The sequence below is a fragment of the Anomaloglossus baeobatrachus genome, chromosome 6, assembly GCF_048569485.1.
Source record: "Anomaloglossus baeobatrachus isolate aAnoBae1 chromosome 6, aAnoBae1.hap1, whole genome shotgun sequence".
Lineage (NCBI taxonomy): Eukaryota > Metazoa > Chordata > Amphibia > Anura > Aromobatidae > Anomaloglossus > Anomaloglossus baeobatrachus.
In genome coordinates this window covers 341,735,701-341,754,492 of record NC_134358.1, presented here as the reverse complement: position 1 = coordinate 341,754,492, position 18,792 = coordinate 341,735,701, and the positions used below count along the sequence as shown (strand labels likewise).

At 46.9% G+C, this 18,792-nt stretch overlaps 1 protein-coding gene across 1 annotated transcript in view; it reads left to right on the top strand.

Annotated features, from left to right (window-relative positions):
• The first annotated feature begins 532 nt into the window (after nucleotides 1-532).
• DAP (death associated protein) overlaps nucleotides 533-18,792 on the top strand; it is a 267,912-nt gene continuing 249,652 nt past the window's right edge. Inside the window, exon 1 of the mRNA XM_075316546.1 lies at nucleotides 533-756. Within this exon, the coding sequence (XP_075172661.1) occupies nucleotides 702-756 (55 nt within the window). The 5' untranslated portion in view covers nucleotides 533-701. The remainder of the gene's footprint in view (nucleotides 757-18,792) is intronic.

Genomic DNA, 18,792 nt, shown 5'->3' with positions numbered 1-18,792 from the left:
GCCCATATATCCTGATGTCCTCAGTAATATATACCTACCAGGAGCCCATATATCCTGATGTCCGCAGTAATATATACCTACCAGCAGCCCATATATCTGATGTCCTCAGTAATATATATCTACCAGGAGCCCATATATCTGATGTCCTCAGTAATATATACCTACCAGGAGCCCATATATCTGATGTCCTCAGTAATATATACCTACCAGGAGCCCATATATCCTGATGTCCTCAGTAATATATACCTACCAGGAGCCCATATATCTGATGTCCTCAGTAATATATACCTACCAGCAGCCCATATATCCTGATGTCCTCAGTAATCTATACAAACCAGGAGCCGATATATTGTAGTCTTCAGTGAGTGGGCTTGAATGTATGGGCTGCAGTACGAACTGGCAGGAGCCTCAGCCCATGCAGTAGGCGCAACTCTGTAGGAATTGTGATTAACTTCGTCTTGCTGACTTTCAATAAAGCTTGAGATTAGAAGAAGAAAAAAAAAAGATGCAAAAAGAGTGACGGTGGAGCCACGTAGACAGGAGGGGAACACTGTGCGGGCGGTCTCTTCAGTTAGAAGACTGGAGTAAGTGGGAAGGAACATAGAAAAGAAAAGTTGGGCGGAGATTTGAGTCGGTAAACCTGGGAGCCGCCGTGCCTGGGACCTGCGTGTGAAAGCAGAACGTCCTGAACTGACGGAGACATGTCCTCACCTCCCAAGGAGAAGACGGACACCAAAGCTGGGCACCTGCCTGCCGGTATGAGCTAGGGCTTTTGCCGGTGGGAAGATAGGGGGCAGGCCGAGTCGGCTTGTACGATGCCATATGGTGTCGGACAGCTCCTGGTGATGGCTGCCTTATGACTACCGGCGACTCCGGGGTGCTGCACACACTGCAGTTCGGGTTGCTGTTTGAAGGGGGTTTTGGGATTTGCCAGGAGCGCATTTCTTTCTCCAGCCTTCTGAGCCTACATGTGCAGGCTGCAGTTGTATCTGCACCCAAACTGCAACCAAAGCTGCACCTCGTCACCGAGAGGCTGGAAATGTCACAACAAATGCTTGGGATGATGGTGCATTTTTTTATGTTTTTTTGGTGCTTTTTTGGTTTGGGTTTTGTCATTCTGACTTCACGTGTTTGTCAGTATAAACAGTGTGACAAGACTGCGACAAAAAAAGCAAGAAGAATGAACATGCTGCATTTTTTTTGTTAGAAGTTTGTGACAAACTGCAGACTAAAGAAATGCAACATGAGCAGCAAGTCTGAATTCTCATACTTTGCTGGGAAGTCAAGGTCAGAACTTGCTGACAACAAAACTGCGGCTTGCGCATGTAGCATGAAGAGGGTTATACTCCTAATCCAGAAGGGTGGTGTCATATATTATTGTGAAGCTACAACTCCCAGCATGCTCTGAAAGCTCGGCTGCAGAGATGATCGGAGTTGTAGTGTCTCTGCATCTGGAGGGCGACAAGGGGCAAAGATCAAACTGTTACCTGTTCCCGTATAGACATGACCTGGAATTGGTGGGGGATGTGCACACGTGGGCGTCAGGCTGCAGGTATAGCTTTCGTATTTACCCACTACTCCACGTTGAGGAAGATGCTTTTTGTCCAGTTTCTTATTCAGGGCAGAAGTTGGTTAGTCTGCAGATCCTTATGCGGCAATGTTTTATTTTTTACAGGTTTAACAGCAAAAATCACAATAAAATACAATGCAGTAAGTAAGGTTCCCTGATTTGAATACACTTAAAAATAGCTACAAAAATAAGTGGCACACAAACTGGCATCAAAGTGGGCACCGAAAGGTGTTTTTGAAAGGGTTAAATGACTTTAGGCCACTGATTTCACACAACCATTATTACATAAATACTGGTGCCTCACATATAATTCAGGTCCCTCCAGCCTGGCCCATACGGGTACTGGGCACCAGAACAGGCATTAAAGTGTTAAAATGGCTAATTTGACCAGATATAAATGAGTGATCTTTTTACGGGGTCTAATGACTGGACCACGACACCACTATCACATAGACCAGTGATAGCTAACCTATGTCAGTAGTGTCACAGGTGGCTGCTGCTTGTCTTATAGATCGGGCTGTGGCTGCTGGTAATTTGTGTTCTGTATCTTTAATCAGGGTCCTGAGTGAATCGTGCTTATGTACCACGCAGTCTCTCTAACCCAGGGTTCTCAAACTTGGGCCGCATACATCCTCTGAGGCAGCTTTTTGCGGCCTGCAGGTCCCCTGATGATCGCGGACCTATGCTGGGGGGACGCAGCCATCTGCGCTTTACTTCAGATGATTGATTTCCGCCGTCATGCACAGGAACTCTGCAGAGCTTCACAAAAGACAGCCACCAACCAATCAGAGACCAGCTTGTGACAACGTAGTATATCACCGGCAGGCCTCTGATTGGCCAGCGGCTGCCATTAGTGAATCTCTGCAGAGTTCTCCTGTGCCGCTGAGGAAATCAATTATCTTAAGTAAAGCAAAGATAGCTACGGCCCCCAGCATAGGGCTGTGATCATCAGGAGACCTGCAGGAAAGAGGACACCGAGGGAACAGAGGACAGGTGAGAGAGATAGAGATATATCTCTCTCTCTATCTTTTTTGTGTTTTTTTTTTTATAGTGCTTTGCCAAAAATAAGACCCTGTGTTATATTGTTTTTGCCTCCCAAAAAAGCACTAGGCCTTATTTTTGGAGGAGGTCTTATTTTTGAAGAAACACAGTTGGGCGGTAAGTTTACCCCCCAAAAAAGCAGACACCCCCCCCCCCCCCCTCCACACACACTTCCCAGGAGACTCATACTCACCAGATCCGGACGTCTGCATGGCTCCCAGGTCCTCCTGTGATCTCTGGTGGATGCTGCACGCCGTTCTCCCCTGCTGCTAGCTGACATACTGACACGCGCGCAGCAGGTCGCAGACACGCGCGCAGCAGGTCGCAGACACGCGCGCAGCAGGTCGCAGACACGCGCGCAGCAGGTCGCAGACACGCGCGCAGCAGGTCGCAGACACGCGCGCAGCCACACGCGCACACACGCGCAGCTGTTCGCAGATGCGCACACACATCGCATCCAGCTCTTTCGGCCGCAGGGAATGATGAGAGCAAGTCATGTCCGGCCGCAGGTCCTGTTCTGCAGGTCGTTGCGCTCCACCGCAAGCCTCTCAGGATTCTGCCGGCGAGAAGAGATCGGTGTCGCTGGATGAGGTGAGTGTGTATGCGATCCAATGTTTGTGTGATCCGATGTTTGTGTGTGCGACCGTGTGTGTGTGTATGTTTGTGTGAAATCTGATTGTGTGTGTGTGAGTTGATGTGTGCGGGTGTGGGATCACTGCAGGTCCTGCCGCTCAGCGTCGGATGAGTGATTGTGGGGTACCGCTGTCTATAATGAAGTGTCCTGCAGTATCTGTATCTTTTTTAGCTGCTTGGACACTTTATTACTGAACCGCGACTAGGGTTTATTTTTGGGGGAGGGCTTATATTTAAGCTTTGCTCTGAAAATCCCTGCTAGGGCTTATTTGTGGGGGAGGGCTTATTTTTGGAAAAACACGGTATTTGTGTGTGAAAATGGCATAATGTTGCAAAAATAGGGGAAATGACTACAGAATGGGGCACTGGTAAAAGAAGGGGACAATGAGCATATTGCTACAAAGGGGACAAAGTGGGCACATTGCTACAGGAGGCAAGATGGGGCACATTACTACAGGATTGGGCACTTTACTGCAGGGGACAAGGTTGGGGAACATTATTACAGAGGACATGACTACTGCTTGAGGGGACGGGAAGAGGAGATGATCATAATTTTCCTTTCACCATGACAGCACCGTACATGAGTGTCTGCCCCCAAGAATAGGAACCTACAGAGACCAAAAGGGCAGCATCTCTCCATGGCCTCAGTGTGTTTCCTGTTGCTAGGAGCGGATACCTATGGATGGTGCTGCCTGGGGCTCCAGGCATACCTGCGTCTACCTTTTGTCGCGTGGGTCAGAGGGATGGATGTTAACGCTGCGTGCTGCCTTCGGCATCTCCTGGTAGCGGCTGCCTCCCTCCTGGAGCGCACCGCTCCCACTGAAAACCGTTCCCGGCAACTGCTCCATGCTGGAGACTCAACCGGTAGGGAACGGGTGTAGTGTGTGCCCCTACATAAAGGGTCACCTGCCACAGTAAAGGATCCCGGTGTCCGCTCCATGCTGGAGGCTGGGACGGAAGGGGGCGGACCTAGGATGTGCACCTGCACACATGGCCCCCCACAACAACAATGGATCCCGGCGACTGCTCCATGCTGGTGGCAGGGCCGACGGGGGCGCATCTAGAGTGTGTACCTGCACAAAGGGCCCCAGCGCTGTATAAACTCGGCAACTGCTCCATCCTGGAGGCTGGGGAGGAAGGGGGTGTACTTAGAGCGTGCACCTTTGCGCATGGTACTCCGAGTTATTTCCTGCAGGATGTGATGTCACATGCTGGGGGTGCGCTTTCCTTCCACTTCCAGGTGGAAGTAGTCATGGGAACTGCATGTGCAGGATAAAGGGGCGCAAACGGTGGCACCCTGTCGCCTGTAGACCTGGACACATGTGGAACCTTCCTACCATGGAGAATACTACAACGCCAGCAGACCCGAAGCCCCCTCCTAGCGTGGTAGTGCCTGGATAAAGGATAGGTGAGTGCCTTCTCTGTAATGCCATACTTGATAGCCCTGTTATTGTCTTTTCTTTAGGCTAGGAAAGCAGCATTAAAGATAAAGCATAAAGAATGTGCCCTGTGTAAGAGGAAACTAGACAGGGAATATGATAAAAAGCTGTGCCGTTCTTGTATTGAAAAGATGGTGGCAGCGGAATCCCCCTCTCTTTCAAGAAATTAAAACTCTAATCAAAGAAGAGGTCAAGGCTGCAGTGAGGGCAGAAATTGACCAATTTAAAGGCCCCTTCCCCTCCAAGCAAACAAGTGCCCTTGGATATTTGCTCGGAGGACGAGTTAGGAGAAGTCTTACTCTGAGAGGTCTGGTTCAGACTCCTCAGACGAGGAATACAGCAGCCAATTTTTTTTCAGTGGATAATACAACAGGTAACCTAAAAGCAGTCAGGGCGACGATGGGAGTCGAGTCCCCTATGGAGCCTAGATCTATACAGGATGCCATGTTCGGCAACTTGGAGTAGCGGAAACAGTGTTTCCAGTACACGACAACTTACTAGCACTCATTAAAAAAAGAATGGAAAAAACCTGTTTAAAGTAAGTCTCCCAAACTCTGAAAAGAAAATATCCCTTAAGTGAGGATCTGTGTGGTACCTGGGATAAGTCCCCCAAAATTGATGCAGCCATAGCTAAAGTGTCCAAAGGGGTGTCCCTCCCCTTCAAGGACTTGGGATCCCTAAAAGACCCATTGAACAAAAAGGCTGAACTGTTTCTTAAGGGAACATGGGAAGCAGCAGCGTGGTACTTCAAACCCCGCATGGCCGCAATATCCATTGCATGAGCTATGGTCACCTGGCTTACGGATTTATCCTCTAGATAAAAAATAAATGCCCTAGGGAGAAGCTGCTGGAGGCGCTACCCACGATTCAAGAGGCAGCAGTGAATGCCTTATTGGACAGTGTGAGGTTTGCCGCTCATGCATTCGCTTTGTCTAACTTCGGCCGCAGGGCTCTCACTGAAAACTAGGCAGCGGACTTCCAATCAGAAGTAAAGCTCAGCTCTCTCCCTTGTCAGGGAGAGTTTGTTTGGGCCAGCATTAGATGAAATCCTAGATAAGGCGACAGACAAGAAAAAGAGCTTCCCTTCCTCCCACCCTCCTCCTCCCAAAGATTTGAGGTCCTTTCGTAGCTCAGGAAGGAGAGGACGTAGAGAAGGCTGAACAGAAGGGAGATCAAGAGAGGAATGTTCCTGGAAGGGCAAGGATAACAAAGGGTTCCTATTCAATAAGTCTTTAGGGGGAATCCCAGACACCAGCAATGATGCCAGGCAACAGGTGGGAGGAAGGTCGAAACACTTCGCTCACCAATGGGCTCTACTCACATCATCCAGATGGATAATAGACACACTATCTCAGGGCCTAAGACTAACCTTTTCCTCCCTTCCCCCGTGGTGGACAATAAAAACCCAAACAACCAGAAACAATTCAGGGACATTAGTGCAAGAGGTTCTCCTATTGGAGAAAGGGGTGCTATCTGAAGTTCCACAATCTGGCATTGGACGGGGGGGGGGGATAGTGGCAGTCAAGCGGGTCCTGTTAATATTGGCGGACCTTGGCTGGCTCGTAAATGGAGAAAAATCAAAAGTAGACTCCTCCCAACAGCAAGTCTTTTTAGGATCAAACTAGATGCAAGACTTCAATGCTGTTTTTTGCCTGAAGAGAAGATCACAAAAATCAGGAAGAAAACTACATGTGCATGCACACGACAGATAATCTCAGTAAGAAAGGCTATGTCTCTGTAAGGCTCCCTGATGGCTACAATTCAAGTGATCCTGTGGGCACAGATACACACAAGGGGATCTACAGTGGCAGGTGTTGTCGATACAGACAACAATCCAGACAACAATCCAGACAATCTACAGCACAAGTTCGAGCTAAGTCCAACTGATAAAATCTGACATGGTGGATGGACGAGGAAAATCTAAGGAAAAGGATTCCCTGGACAATACAGCATCCAATTGTGGTCACCACGGACGCAAGACCCTTGGGGTGGAAGCTCACTAAGAAGATATTTTCCTCCAGTGGAGTTGGGACCCTACCGTAAGAAATTGCTCTTTCAATTTAAAAGAAGTATCAGCGGTAAGATGCTCTCCAACAAGCCTTGGAGCAAATGTCAGGGAAAGACGTGATCATAATATTCGACATCCGGACTGCGGTGACATACTTAAACCATCTGCAACCAGATCCCTGATGGAGGAAGCAGGAAGGTTATTCCAGCTAGCAGAAGAGCACCTGTCATCCCTAACTGGCTGACACACATAAAGGGAGCGGAAAACACAATGGCCGACTTCCTAAGCAGTCCTGTTCTCAGCCAAGGAGAATGGGTCTTGGATCAAGACTAAAAATTCACACAGATCTGCAAAGCCTGGGGATGGCCGGAAATAGATCTATTCGCCACCAGACAAAATTGTCAAGTAAAGGCCCCATTACACGCAACAACGTATCTGACGATAGATCGCTGGGGTCATGGATTCCTTGACGCACATCCGGCGTCGTTGGCGACGTCGTTGTGTGTAACAGCTCCGAACGACTGTTGACGATCAAAAATACCTTATCGTTGACACGTCGTTCATTTTCATAAAATCGTTGCTGTGGCAGGACGCAGATTGTTCGTCGTTCTTGCGGCAGCACACATCGCTACGTGTGACACCGCAGGAACGAGGAACATCACCGTCCCTGCGGCAGCCCACAATGAGGAAGGAAGGAGGTGGTCAAGATGTAACGCCCGCTCATCTCCTCCCCTCCGCTTCTATTGGGCGGCCGCTTAGTGACGTCGCTGTGACGCCGAACAAACCGCCCCCTTAGAAAGGAGTCGTTTCGCCGGCCACAGCGACGTCACTAGACAGGTAGTCCCGTGTGACGGCTCCTAACGGGGTGGGTGCTTTCACCAACGATATCGTTAGCAATATCACTGCGTGTAACACCCCCTTAAGGAAATTCTTCTCCCTGGACCCAAGGGAATTCCCAGATGGCATAGATGCACTCCCCCAGAAATGGGATTTTAGGCTTGCCTATGCCTTTCCCCTGGTCCAGCTTTCCAGCTGTTACTGGCAGTACTCAAAAAAAAATAAATAAATCAGAGCACACAGAGCCAGGGTTATTCTAATCACACCATTCTGGCCAAGGAGACCATGGTTCATGTGGCTCAGACACATGTCAGTATCGGACCCCTGGATTCTCCCAGACATCACCAACCTATCACAAGCACCCGTCCTGCACACCTGGGTTCAGGGATTACATCTGACAGCATGGAACGTGAAAGGAGACTCCTCCTATTCAGGGGTTTTCTTTGATAACTTAGTCTGTACCATGCTGTCAGCAGGAAACTGGTGATGTCAGTCAAGTACACAAGAATCTGGGAGAAATCCTTGAAATTTTCAGGATGGAACTTAACCAGCCAAGTCCAACACGTTCCCTTGAAAGAAATTCTAGAGCTCCTCCAAAAAGGACTCGAGAAAGGTCTATCAACTGGAACACTAAAAGTGGAAGTCTCAGTCTTGAGCTGGAAACACATCTATGCGAGTAAAATCGGTCCGACTGGGCTGAAAAAAATCTCGGCTGATTTTAGTTCACGTTAGGTGCGAGTGCAACGCAAGTGCGATGCTTTTTCTGAATAAATTAATGATTTTACTAGCGTGTGTAATGCGTGTGTAATGCGTATTTTTTACTATGTCATCTGCCATTCAGCGCTGCTACATGGCTGCTGACAGCAGACACAGACAGCCATGTAGCAGAGCTGAATGGCAGATGACAGCAGACACAGACAGAGCCGCACAATCAGAATGAACTCAGGTGAACTTCACCCGACTTCATTGTCATGCTGCGGCTCTGTCACGTCCTGATTAGCGGTCACCAGTGAAGGGCTCACCGGTGACCGCTAATCCCCTGAGTGACTGAAGTTAGCAGCCCTCTCTCATACTCACCGATCGCCGCGCTGCGCTGCACGGCGTTCACACTGCTGCGGCGGCTTTTACTATTTTGAAAAAGCCGGCCGCTCATTAAACAATCTCGTATTCCCTGCTTTCCCTGCCCACAGGCGCCTATGATTGGTTGCAGTGAGACACACCCCCACGCTGAGTGACAGGTGTCTCACTGCAACTAATCACAGCAGCCGGTGGGCGTGTCTATACTGTGCAGTGAAATAAATAAATAAATAAATGATTAAAAAAAATGGCATGCGGTCCCCCCCCCCAATTTTAATACCAGCCAGATAAAGCCATACGGCTGAAGGCTGGTATTCTCAGGATGGGGAGCTCCACGTTATGGGGAGCCCCCCAGCCTAACAATATCAGTCAGCAGCCGCCCAGAATTGCCGCATACATTATATGCGACAGTTCTGGGACTGTACCCGGCTCTTCCCGATTTGCCCTGGTGCGTTGGCAAATCGGGGTAATAAGGAGTTAATGGCAGCCCATGGCTGCCACTAAATCCTAGATTAATCATGTCAGGCGTCTGAGACACCCTCCATGATTAATCTGTAAGTTACAGTAAATAAACACACACATGAAAAAATCATTTATTAGAAATAAAAAACACAAACAAATTCCCTGATTACCAATTTAATAAACCCCAAAAAGCCCTCCATGTCCGGCGTAATCCACGGACCTCCAGCGTCGCTTCCAGCTCTGCTGCATGCAGGTGACAGGAGCTGCAGAAGACACCGCCGCTCCGGTCACCTCCACGCAGCAAATGAAGACAGCCGCGCGATAGGCTGAGCTGTCACTGAGGTTACCCGCTGTCACTGGATCCAGCGGTGGCTGCGATTAACCTCAGTGACATCTCAGCAGATCGCGCTACTCACCTCAGTTGCTGCTTGGAGGTGACCGGAGCGGCGGTGTCTTCTGCTGCTCCTGTCACCTGCATGCAGCAGAGCTGGAAGTGACGCTGGAGGTCCGTGGATTACGCCGGACATGGAGGGCTTTTTGGGGCTTATTAAATTGGTAATGAGGGAATTTGTCTGTGTTTTTTATTTCTAATAAATGATTTTTGTGTGTGTGTGTGTGTGTGTGTGTGTGTGTGTGTGTGTGTGTGTGTGTGTGTGTGTTTATTTACTGTAACTTACAGATTAATCATGGAGGGTGTCTCATAGACGCCTGACATGATTAATCTAGGATTTAGTGGCAGCTATGGGCTGCCAATAACTCCTTATTACCCCGATTTGCCAACGCACCAGGGTAAATAGGGAAGAGCCGGGTACAGTCCCAGAACTGTCGCATCTAATGTATGCGGCAATTCTGGGCGGCTTCTGGCTGATATTGTTAGGCTGGGGGGCTCCCCATAACATGGAGCTCCCCATCCTGAGAATACCAGCCTTCAGCCGTATTGCTTTATCTGGCTGGTATTAAAATTGGGGGGGAACCGCACGCCGGTTTTTTTTATTTATTTATTTATTTATTTATTTATTTATTTCACTGCACAGTATAGACACACCCACCGGCAGCTGTGATTGGGTGCAGTGAGACACCTGTCACTCAGCATGGGGGCGTGTCTCACTGCAACCAATCATAGGCGCCTGTGGGCGGGGAAAGCAGGGAATACGAGATTGTTTAATGAGCGGACGGCTTTTTCAAAATAGTAAAAGCCGCCGCAGCAGTGTGAATGCCGTGCAGCGCCGTGCCGGAGATCGGGGAATGGTGAGTATGAGAGAGGAGGGGAAAATGACCGACAGACTGTGAGAGAGGGACAGAGATAGTGACGGACCGACAGAGAGAGAATAGAGAGGGAGAGACCGACTGACAGAGAATAGTGATTGACAGACATTGTGACACATCACTCGTTTCCAGTGTTTTAGGAAACCTGCGAGAAATGTATTTAGAAAATCGGATGTCACTAGGATGGTGTGAGTGCCGCCCCGTGACATCCGACTTTTTTTTTTTTTTTTTTTTTTTTTTTTTTTTTATACACGCTCCCATAGACTTGCATTGGAGAGACTCGCAGTAGAAACTCACAAAAAAAGCAGCATGCTGCGATTTTTTTTTTTTTTTTTTTTTTTTCTCAGTCCAATTTGGACTGAGAAAAAAATCGCAGATGAGAGCTGAATCATTCACTAACATGTGTCCGATTCCAATGCGAGATTTTCTCGCATTGCTCTACTGCGAGAAACTCGCAAGTGAGAAGCAGCCCTTGGGGGTACTATTCAACCAAAAAATTGCGGCTCACCTGTGGGTCTGAAGATTTATTAGAGCCTCCTTCACCTCCTAGATCCCTGAGGTGTCCAGAGTTAGCCCCCTAGGATCTAAATTTAATGCTAAGTGCTGACTAAAGCACCCTTTCAGCCTATTTCTTCAATTAACAACAATATAGTCTGAATAATATGTTCACTGTACAACACTCGTGGAACAGAAAATACTCCACAAAAGAAAGTGATTTCAATATAATAAGTTTATTAGGTAAATATTAAAAATATACATATAAAACAATAAGTATAATAATGGTGCTTCAACAGGAGGGATGATATATCAGCATAAATCAGCTTCAAAGCCTTCAGGTCTTGCTTGTTTGTGGGTCTTTCCGTCTTAAGTCTGGATTTGAGCAAGTGAAATGCATGCTCAATTGGGTTAAGATCTGGTGATTGACTTGGCCATTGCAGAATGTTCCACTTTTTTGCACTCATGAACTCCTGGGTAGCTTTGGCTGTATGCTTGGGGTCATTGTCCATCTGTACTATAAAACGCCATCCGATCAACTTTGCAGCATTTGGCTGAATCTGGGCTGAAAGTATATCCCGGTACACTTCAGAATTCATCCGGCTACTCTTGTCTGCTGTTATGTCATCAATAAACACAAGTGACCCAGTGCCATTGAAAGCCATGCATGCCCATGCCATCACGTTGCCTCCACCATGTTTTACAGAGGATGTGGTGTGCCTTGGATCATGTGCCGTTCCCTTTCTTCTCCAAACTCTTTTCTTCCCATCATTCTGGTACAGGTTGATCTTGGTCTCATCTGTCCATAGAATACTTTTCCAGAACTGAGCTGGCTTCATGAGGTGTTTTTCAGCAAATTTAACTCTGGCCTGTCTATTTTTGGAATTGATGAATGGTTTGCATCTAGATGTGAACCCTTTGTATTTACTTTCATGGAGTCTTCTCTATACTGTTGACTTAGAGACAGATACAGCTACTTCACTGAGAGTGTTCTGGACTTCAGTTGATGTTGTGAACGGGTTCTTCTTCACCAAAGAAAGTATGCGGCGATCATCCACCACTGTTGTCATCCGTGGACGCCCAGGCCTTTTTGAGTTCCCAAGCTCACCAGTCAATTCCTTTTTTCTCAGAATGTACCCGACTGTTGATTTTGCTACTCCAAGCATGTCTGCTATCTCTCTGATGGATTTTTTCTTTTTTTTTTCAGCCTCAGGATGTTCTGCTTCACCTCAATTGAGAGTTCCTTAGACCGCATGTTGTCTGGTCACAGCAACAGCTTCCAAATGCAAAACCACACACCTGTAATCAACCACAGACCTTTTAACTACTTCATTGATTACAGGTTAACGAGGGAGACGCCTTCAGAGTTAATTGCAGCCCTCAGAGTCCCTTGTCCAATTACTTTTGGTCCCTTTAAAAAGAGGAGGCTATGCATTACAGAGCTATGATTCCTAAACCCTTTCTCCGATTTGGATGTGAAAACTCTCATATTGCAGCTGGGAGTGTGCACTTTCAGCCCATATTATATATATAATTGTATTTCTGAGCATGTTTTTGTAAACAGCTAAAATAACAAAACTTGTGTCACTGTCCAAATATTTCTGGACCTAACTGTATGTATGTATGAATGTATGTGTGTGTGTTTCTGTGTGTATTAAAGGACTTGTCTGACATACTCCAATTTTTTTTTTTTTAGCTAATCTGTGCTGTATTGTCATATAAAACATCCCTACACTTTTTTTTCTTTTTGTTTTTTAACTTTTGTTCCTCTGATCCCTTTTATTCTCTGCAGACAGTTTATTTACCTGCTGCTCAACCAAATGACATCTTCATGTTCCAAACCTCACAATCCGAGCTAGCACCGCCTGGCCTCACTGTCCAGCCCCGCCCTCTGCACACTCATTGGCTGTCAGGTCAGTGTTGGGGCAGAAGACTATCACTACAGGAAAGATGGATACATTACTACATTATCTGTGTGGTGGATGTGAGGTGATTGTGCTGAACAGATACGATATCACTGCTCTGTATTTCCAATCATTGGTAGTACAGAGTAGTGATCCTGCTTCTCTAATATGTGGCCGCACAATCAACTTACATCCACTGCACATATAATGTAGATTAATGTCTATCCCTGTCCCCATACTATAGTAATATCCCCTTTCTTCCCATGTCTTCTTGTAGAATTGCCCCTTAGTCTGCCATTCTACACACACACACACACACACACACACACACACACACACACACACACACACACACACACACCCCCTTCTCACTTGTCCTTGTTCCCTCGGTGCCCTGTGTCATGCCTCTTGCAGCTGCAGCCCCCTCCTTGCTGATCGCTGCCTGTGCAGGGGCCACTGCAGACAATGCTTTATATCAGAGGACTGATTTCCAGGCTCTGTGCAGGGACGCGCTCTCTATATAGCTTCTCCAGTGATCAGCTGCTGGCTTCTGATTGTATACAGAGCTTGGCTCTGCAGAGCGCCCAGGAATCTGTTATCTGATATAAAGCGCTGACTGCACAGCCACCTGCAGAGGCCGCGATCAGCAAGGGGCCTGCACGCCACAAGCAGCATCAGGGGCTGCAGCTGACAGCGCTTTATATCAGATAACAGATTCCGGGTGCTCTGCAGAGCTGACCTCTGTATACAGCTACTGCAATGATCGATCCACTGCTGGCCTCTGGTTGGCCAGCGGTTGATCATATCTGTATACAGTGCTCCCATCTGCTAAGCGACAGTGAATCAGTCATCTGATATACAGCGCTGACTGCACGGCCCCAGCATAGGCAGTGTTCAGCAAGGAGACTATTAGCCTGCGTGCCGCCAGCAGCATGGGGTCTGCATACAGCGTACAGGCTGCAAGACCCCTGCAGGGAAGGGGGCAGGAACACCACGCACTGTACCTGCCCAGCAAGGCAGCTACATAATGTCGACAGGCATCACAGCTGACAAGGCAAGCATAAGCTCCTGCCCTGTCGTGGTACAGGTCACCCCGAAGTGGTACACCAGCTGAGTTATGCTCTTATTATTTTTTTATTCATTTATTTTTTAATTTTTTTTTCAAATTTTGACACCCGAAGCTCAAATGGTTGGTCATCACTGACATAGACACTGATACCCTGCATCAAAGTAAGGTCACTCCAGCCTGGCCTCATACAGGTTCTGGGCATCAGAACTGACATCAAACTGGACATAAAGTTGGCTTTGACCATCTCAATACGTAATATTGGTAGGTTTTGTTTTTTTTGGTTTTTTTTTAGGGGTTATATGACTTTTGGTCACTGATCTCACATAAACATCACACCACCATTACATATAGTGATGCCACACATCAAATTGCAGCCACTACAGCTGGGCCCAAATGGGTTCTGGGCTTCGGTTTCGCCGAAATAGCTTATTTTTATAGATTTGAATAAGTAACTGGTGTTTTAAAGGGGGTAAATGATCTTCGGCCATTGATATCACGTGATCATCACACAAATAGGGATGCGCCGCATCAATTTCAGGTCACTCCAGCCTGGCCCAAATGAGTTCTAAGCATCAGAACTGGCTTCAAAGTGGGCTAATATTTATTCATATCTGCGAGAATTGTTTTTTTTTTTTTTTTTTTTTTATTACTTTTAAGGGGGTTAAATGACTTTTTGTCACTCATATCATACCACCATTACATACATAATGATTCCCCGCATCAAATTCAAATCACTCCAGCCTGGCTAAAAAATGGGTTCTGGGCATCAGTCGCCAAATAGCCAATTTTCACAAATATGAGTAACTGGAGTTTTTAAAATTTAAAAATAAAAAATACTTTGTATTGATATAAATGTGCCAAGATATAAATTCCTTTTTTAAAAAACCGCTCGCCTCCAGCTGGACTAAATGAGTTTCTCTCATTAATTTGTAACCACAAAGGGAAAGCTGTCATTAAATATTTTTTTTTTAAAGATTTTTAAATCCCTCACTAAATTTAGTTTTCCCACACTTTGTGTGTGTGTGTGTGTGTGTGTGTGTGTGTGTGTGTGTGTGTATATATAATATATATATATTCCCACAGTAGGTACAGAAAATATATTTTTTACTGTTTCAATGCAGCCTTTTGGTAAACTAAAAAAAATTCATTTTTGTGCCAATCACCCTCCACGACAGCACAACAGGAGGATGACTCTCCGCTCTAATAGGGACAGGAAACACAAAGAGGTTAAAAAGCCCCTCCCCGCTCTCCTCTCCAGTGGTTTTTTTTTTTTTTTTTTTTTTTTTTCTTCCTGTCCCTATCAGGGCATGCAGAGGTTATCCTGTGGTGCTCCGTGGCCGGTGATCAGAGTTACCTGAGTCTGGAAACCGGGCAGCTGAGGTCGCGGCTTCGCCTCCTCTCCCTTTGTAGCTGCTCCCGTCTCGCCATGATTCTGGTAAACACCCCCCCCCCCACTCCCTGTGCCTTCCGGTAAAGCAGAGTAGTGTACACACCGGGGGCCTCTTTGAGCTCCTCGGTTCTCCCTCCTCCCTCTCAGCCAGCATCTCCAGGCATTAGCGCGCATCGCAAGTGACTGATCGTCACTTCCGGTTTCGATTCCATGCCTGATGCGCTTTGGTATGGCGACTCCACGACTCCGACTCTGACTCCACAGCCCTGCATCCCAGCTCAGGGACCCTATGGACCGTAAAATGGAATGTCTCCTCAAATATCCTGGGAGACATCCTCCTAACTGCTCAATACTAACATAGCCTCCACCTGCGTCGCCAGGTCCATTGCTCTCTGGCTAGACAAACTTACAGAGCATCTAGAAGGGGGGCACTCCAAGTGAGGACATATTTGCTTCTATCCCTCTTTTTTCCAGAAAGCCACTGGTTTCCCCGCAGACTCCTCAGCAGAGTCGGTGAGAGTAGCGGCTAAAAATTATGTTTTATCCAATTCGGCCATGTGTGCATTATGGCTCAAATTATGGAGTAGAGATATCACCTCAAAAACCAAACTCTGCTCTATCCCCTTCCAAGGAGAACGTGTGTTTGGCCCAGTGCTGGATGAATTGGTTGAGAAGGCAGCGGACAAAAAAAAAACATCCTTACCTGAACAGAAGGACTAAAGAAAGAAACCCTTTTGTCCCTTTCAAAACTCAACCCCCCAATACAAGGAGAAAGGGAAAACTGGACGCTGGAGTTACCCAAAGGGAGGCAGAGGTAGGAATATTTTTCTCTCCCGTAACCAGCTCCACGATAAAAAGTGACGCCAGACAAGTTGGGGGTCGGATCTCACGGTTCCTCTCATAATGGCTGACAATCTTATCCAACTCCTGGGTTCTCAACATCATCAAGGAAGGGTTAAAAATAGAATTTTCCTCCTGCCCTCTTCAACAGCTGAGGGTCACATCCCTCCCATCTTCAGAGCTACGGGGTCAACTTCTGTCCAATCTTCAGAATCTTCAGGCATTGAGTAATATCCCCTGTCCCAACGAACGAACAGGGCCAGGGTTATTACTCCCACCTATTTATGGTGGGAAAAAAAACCAATGGTTCATCCAGGATGAGTCTGAATCTGAAACCACTAAACACCTATGTGGTATACAGGAGGTTCAAGATAGAATCAATAAAGTCCACGATTCCCTTGATCGGACAAAATTGCGTGATGGCCACGATAGATCTTCAGGATGTATACCATCATGTGCCCATCCATCTGTCACACAGAAGGTTCCTACGGTTTGCAGTACAACACGACAACCAGATCCTGCACTTCCGGTGTGATGTCCTCCCCTTTGGCATCTCCTCCGCTCCCAGAATCTTCACCAAAATCATTGTAGAATCAATTGCTCACCTTAGGAAATTAAACATCAGCATCTCCTAATATTTGGACGACCTCTTGTACATTGCACCATCAACACTAATACTAGAGAGCACTGTCTGAACAACCCATCAATTCCTGGATCCTTAGGATGGATTATAAAATTCTAGAAGTTGAACCTATTCCCTTCCACAACAAAAAAATTCTTAGGAGTTCTCTTAAGGCCCTGTTACACGCAACGACCTCACTAACGAGATGTCGCTGGGGTCACGGAATTTGTGACGCACATCCGGCCTCGTTAGCGACGTCGTTGCATGTGGCACGTACGAGTGACCGCTAACGATCCCGAATAATCACCAAATCGTTGATTGTTGACACATTGTTCGTTTTAAAAATATATCGTTGCTCATTCTGGACGCAGGTTGTTCGTCGTTACTGAGGCAGCACACATCGCTACGTGTGACACACACCAGGAACGACAAACAGCATTCCTGCGTTCTCCGTCAGCGAGGTGGGAGAGAAGTTTGTGGCTGCTCTCCGCCCCTCCACTTCTATTGGTGGCCCGCTGTGTGATGCCGCAGGAACCGCCCCCTTAGAAAAGAGGATGTTCGCCGGCCACAGCGACGTCGTTAGGAAGGTAAGTTTGTGTGACGCGCACTACAGATATTGTTCGCCACGGGCAACGATTTGCCCGTGACGCACAAACGACGGGGGCGGGTTCGATCGCTAGCGATGTCGCAGCATGTAAAGCGGCCTTTAGACTCTGGGAGACGAACATCCTTCTTACCAGAGGACAAACAGCTGGAAATAAGGACCACACTTAAAACCTTACGGGACCTAAGAACAACTTCCCTCAGATCAGCAATGTCTGTACTAGGCCTGCTGACGTCTTGCACTCAGTCAGTAGCATGGGCACAATCCCAAACAAGGACGTTACAAACTCAAATCCTCTCTTCCTGTAATGGGTCTCTGAGTACATTAAACAACAATTTCGATACCCAGCCATGCGAAGGCTTCTCTTGCATGGTGGTTAATCCGGAGCCATCTGAAGAAGGGGGTGCTGTGGAAGCAAATTCCTCTGGTCACAGTCACAACAGGTGCCAGCAAGAGGGGTTGGGGAGCAGTAGTGGGCCAGACGTCCTTCCAAGGAACCTGGACATGGCAAAATAGCTTCAGGTCGTCTAATTTCAGCGAGCTGAGTGCAGTGGAGGAGGCTCAAAGGCTATGAGCGCACTGCGTTTTTACCTGCGTTTCTGCAGTGTTTTCAACTGCAGCGTTTTAGTGCCAAAATGCATGCGTTTTGATTTTCCAGCAATTTCTATAGGAAATAGGGTTTTCTTGTGGGCACTATGCACTTCTAAACGCAGCATTTAATTTGCATATTTTTGGGCAAAAGCTCAGCGTTTAAAGAAGTAACATGTCAATTGTTTTTGCCACTTTGGCAGTGTTTTGCTAACAGTCAATGAGAAGTTGCAAAACGCATTCTACATCAAAATCCTAGCGTTTTACATGCTTTTTGGATGCAGAAAACATGCGTTTTTGACAATTTGCATGCGTTTTTGACATATTAAAGGCATGATATGTCCCTTTATACACACACACACACACACACACACACAGTCCGACGATAAAATGAAAAAAAAATTTAACATTTTATGCGTAAATATTAACAAACATTTATTTTAATAAAATCTATTTTTTTATTTTAATCTTGATATTTATCAATTTTTTCATAGTGTTTGAATGTTAAAACTTTAGCAGTGTATTTGTATTCAAAACGCATCTGACTAAGCAATGAAAAAGCATGTAAATCGCAGTAAAAACGCAGTCAAAAGCAACTTTGGCAAAAAACATTTCTGCCAAAGGATGCATTTAGAACTGCAACTACCTCGACGCAAAGTGCGCACATTGCCTAAAGGCGGCTGTCTCTCTCATCCACAAAAAGCATGAAAGAGTCTATTCGTACAATATGACTACTGTAGCCTTCTGTAACGCCTGCCTGAATCCACAGACTCAGGCGGGCTGTAATGGACAGGCTAGAGGGAAGCCACTCACAAAGAAGGGGCCCTAGAACCTGAAACCCTTTAACCCCTATACAGTGATTTGGAATTACACAGGGCGCAAGGTGATCGCTACCTGTGGAACGCTGCAGTCTGATGAGAGTAGTAGTCAGGCAGGGTCGAACCAGG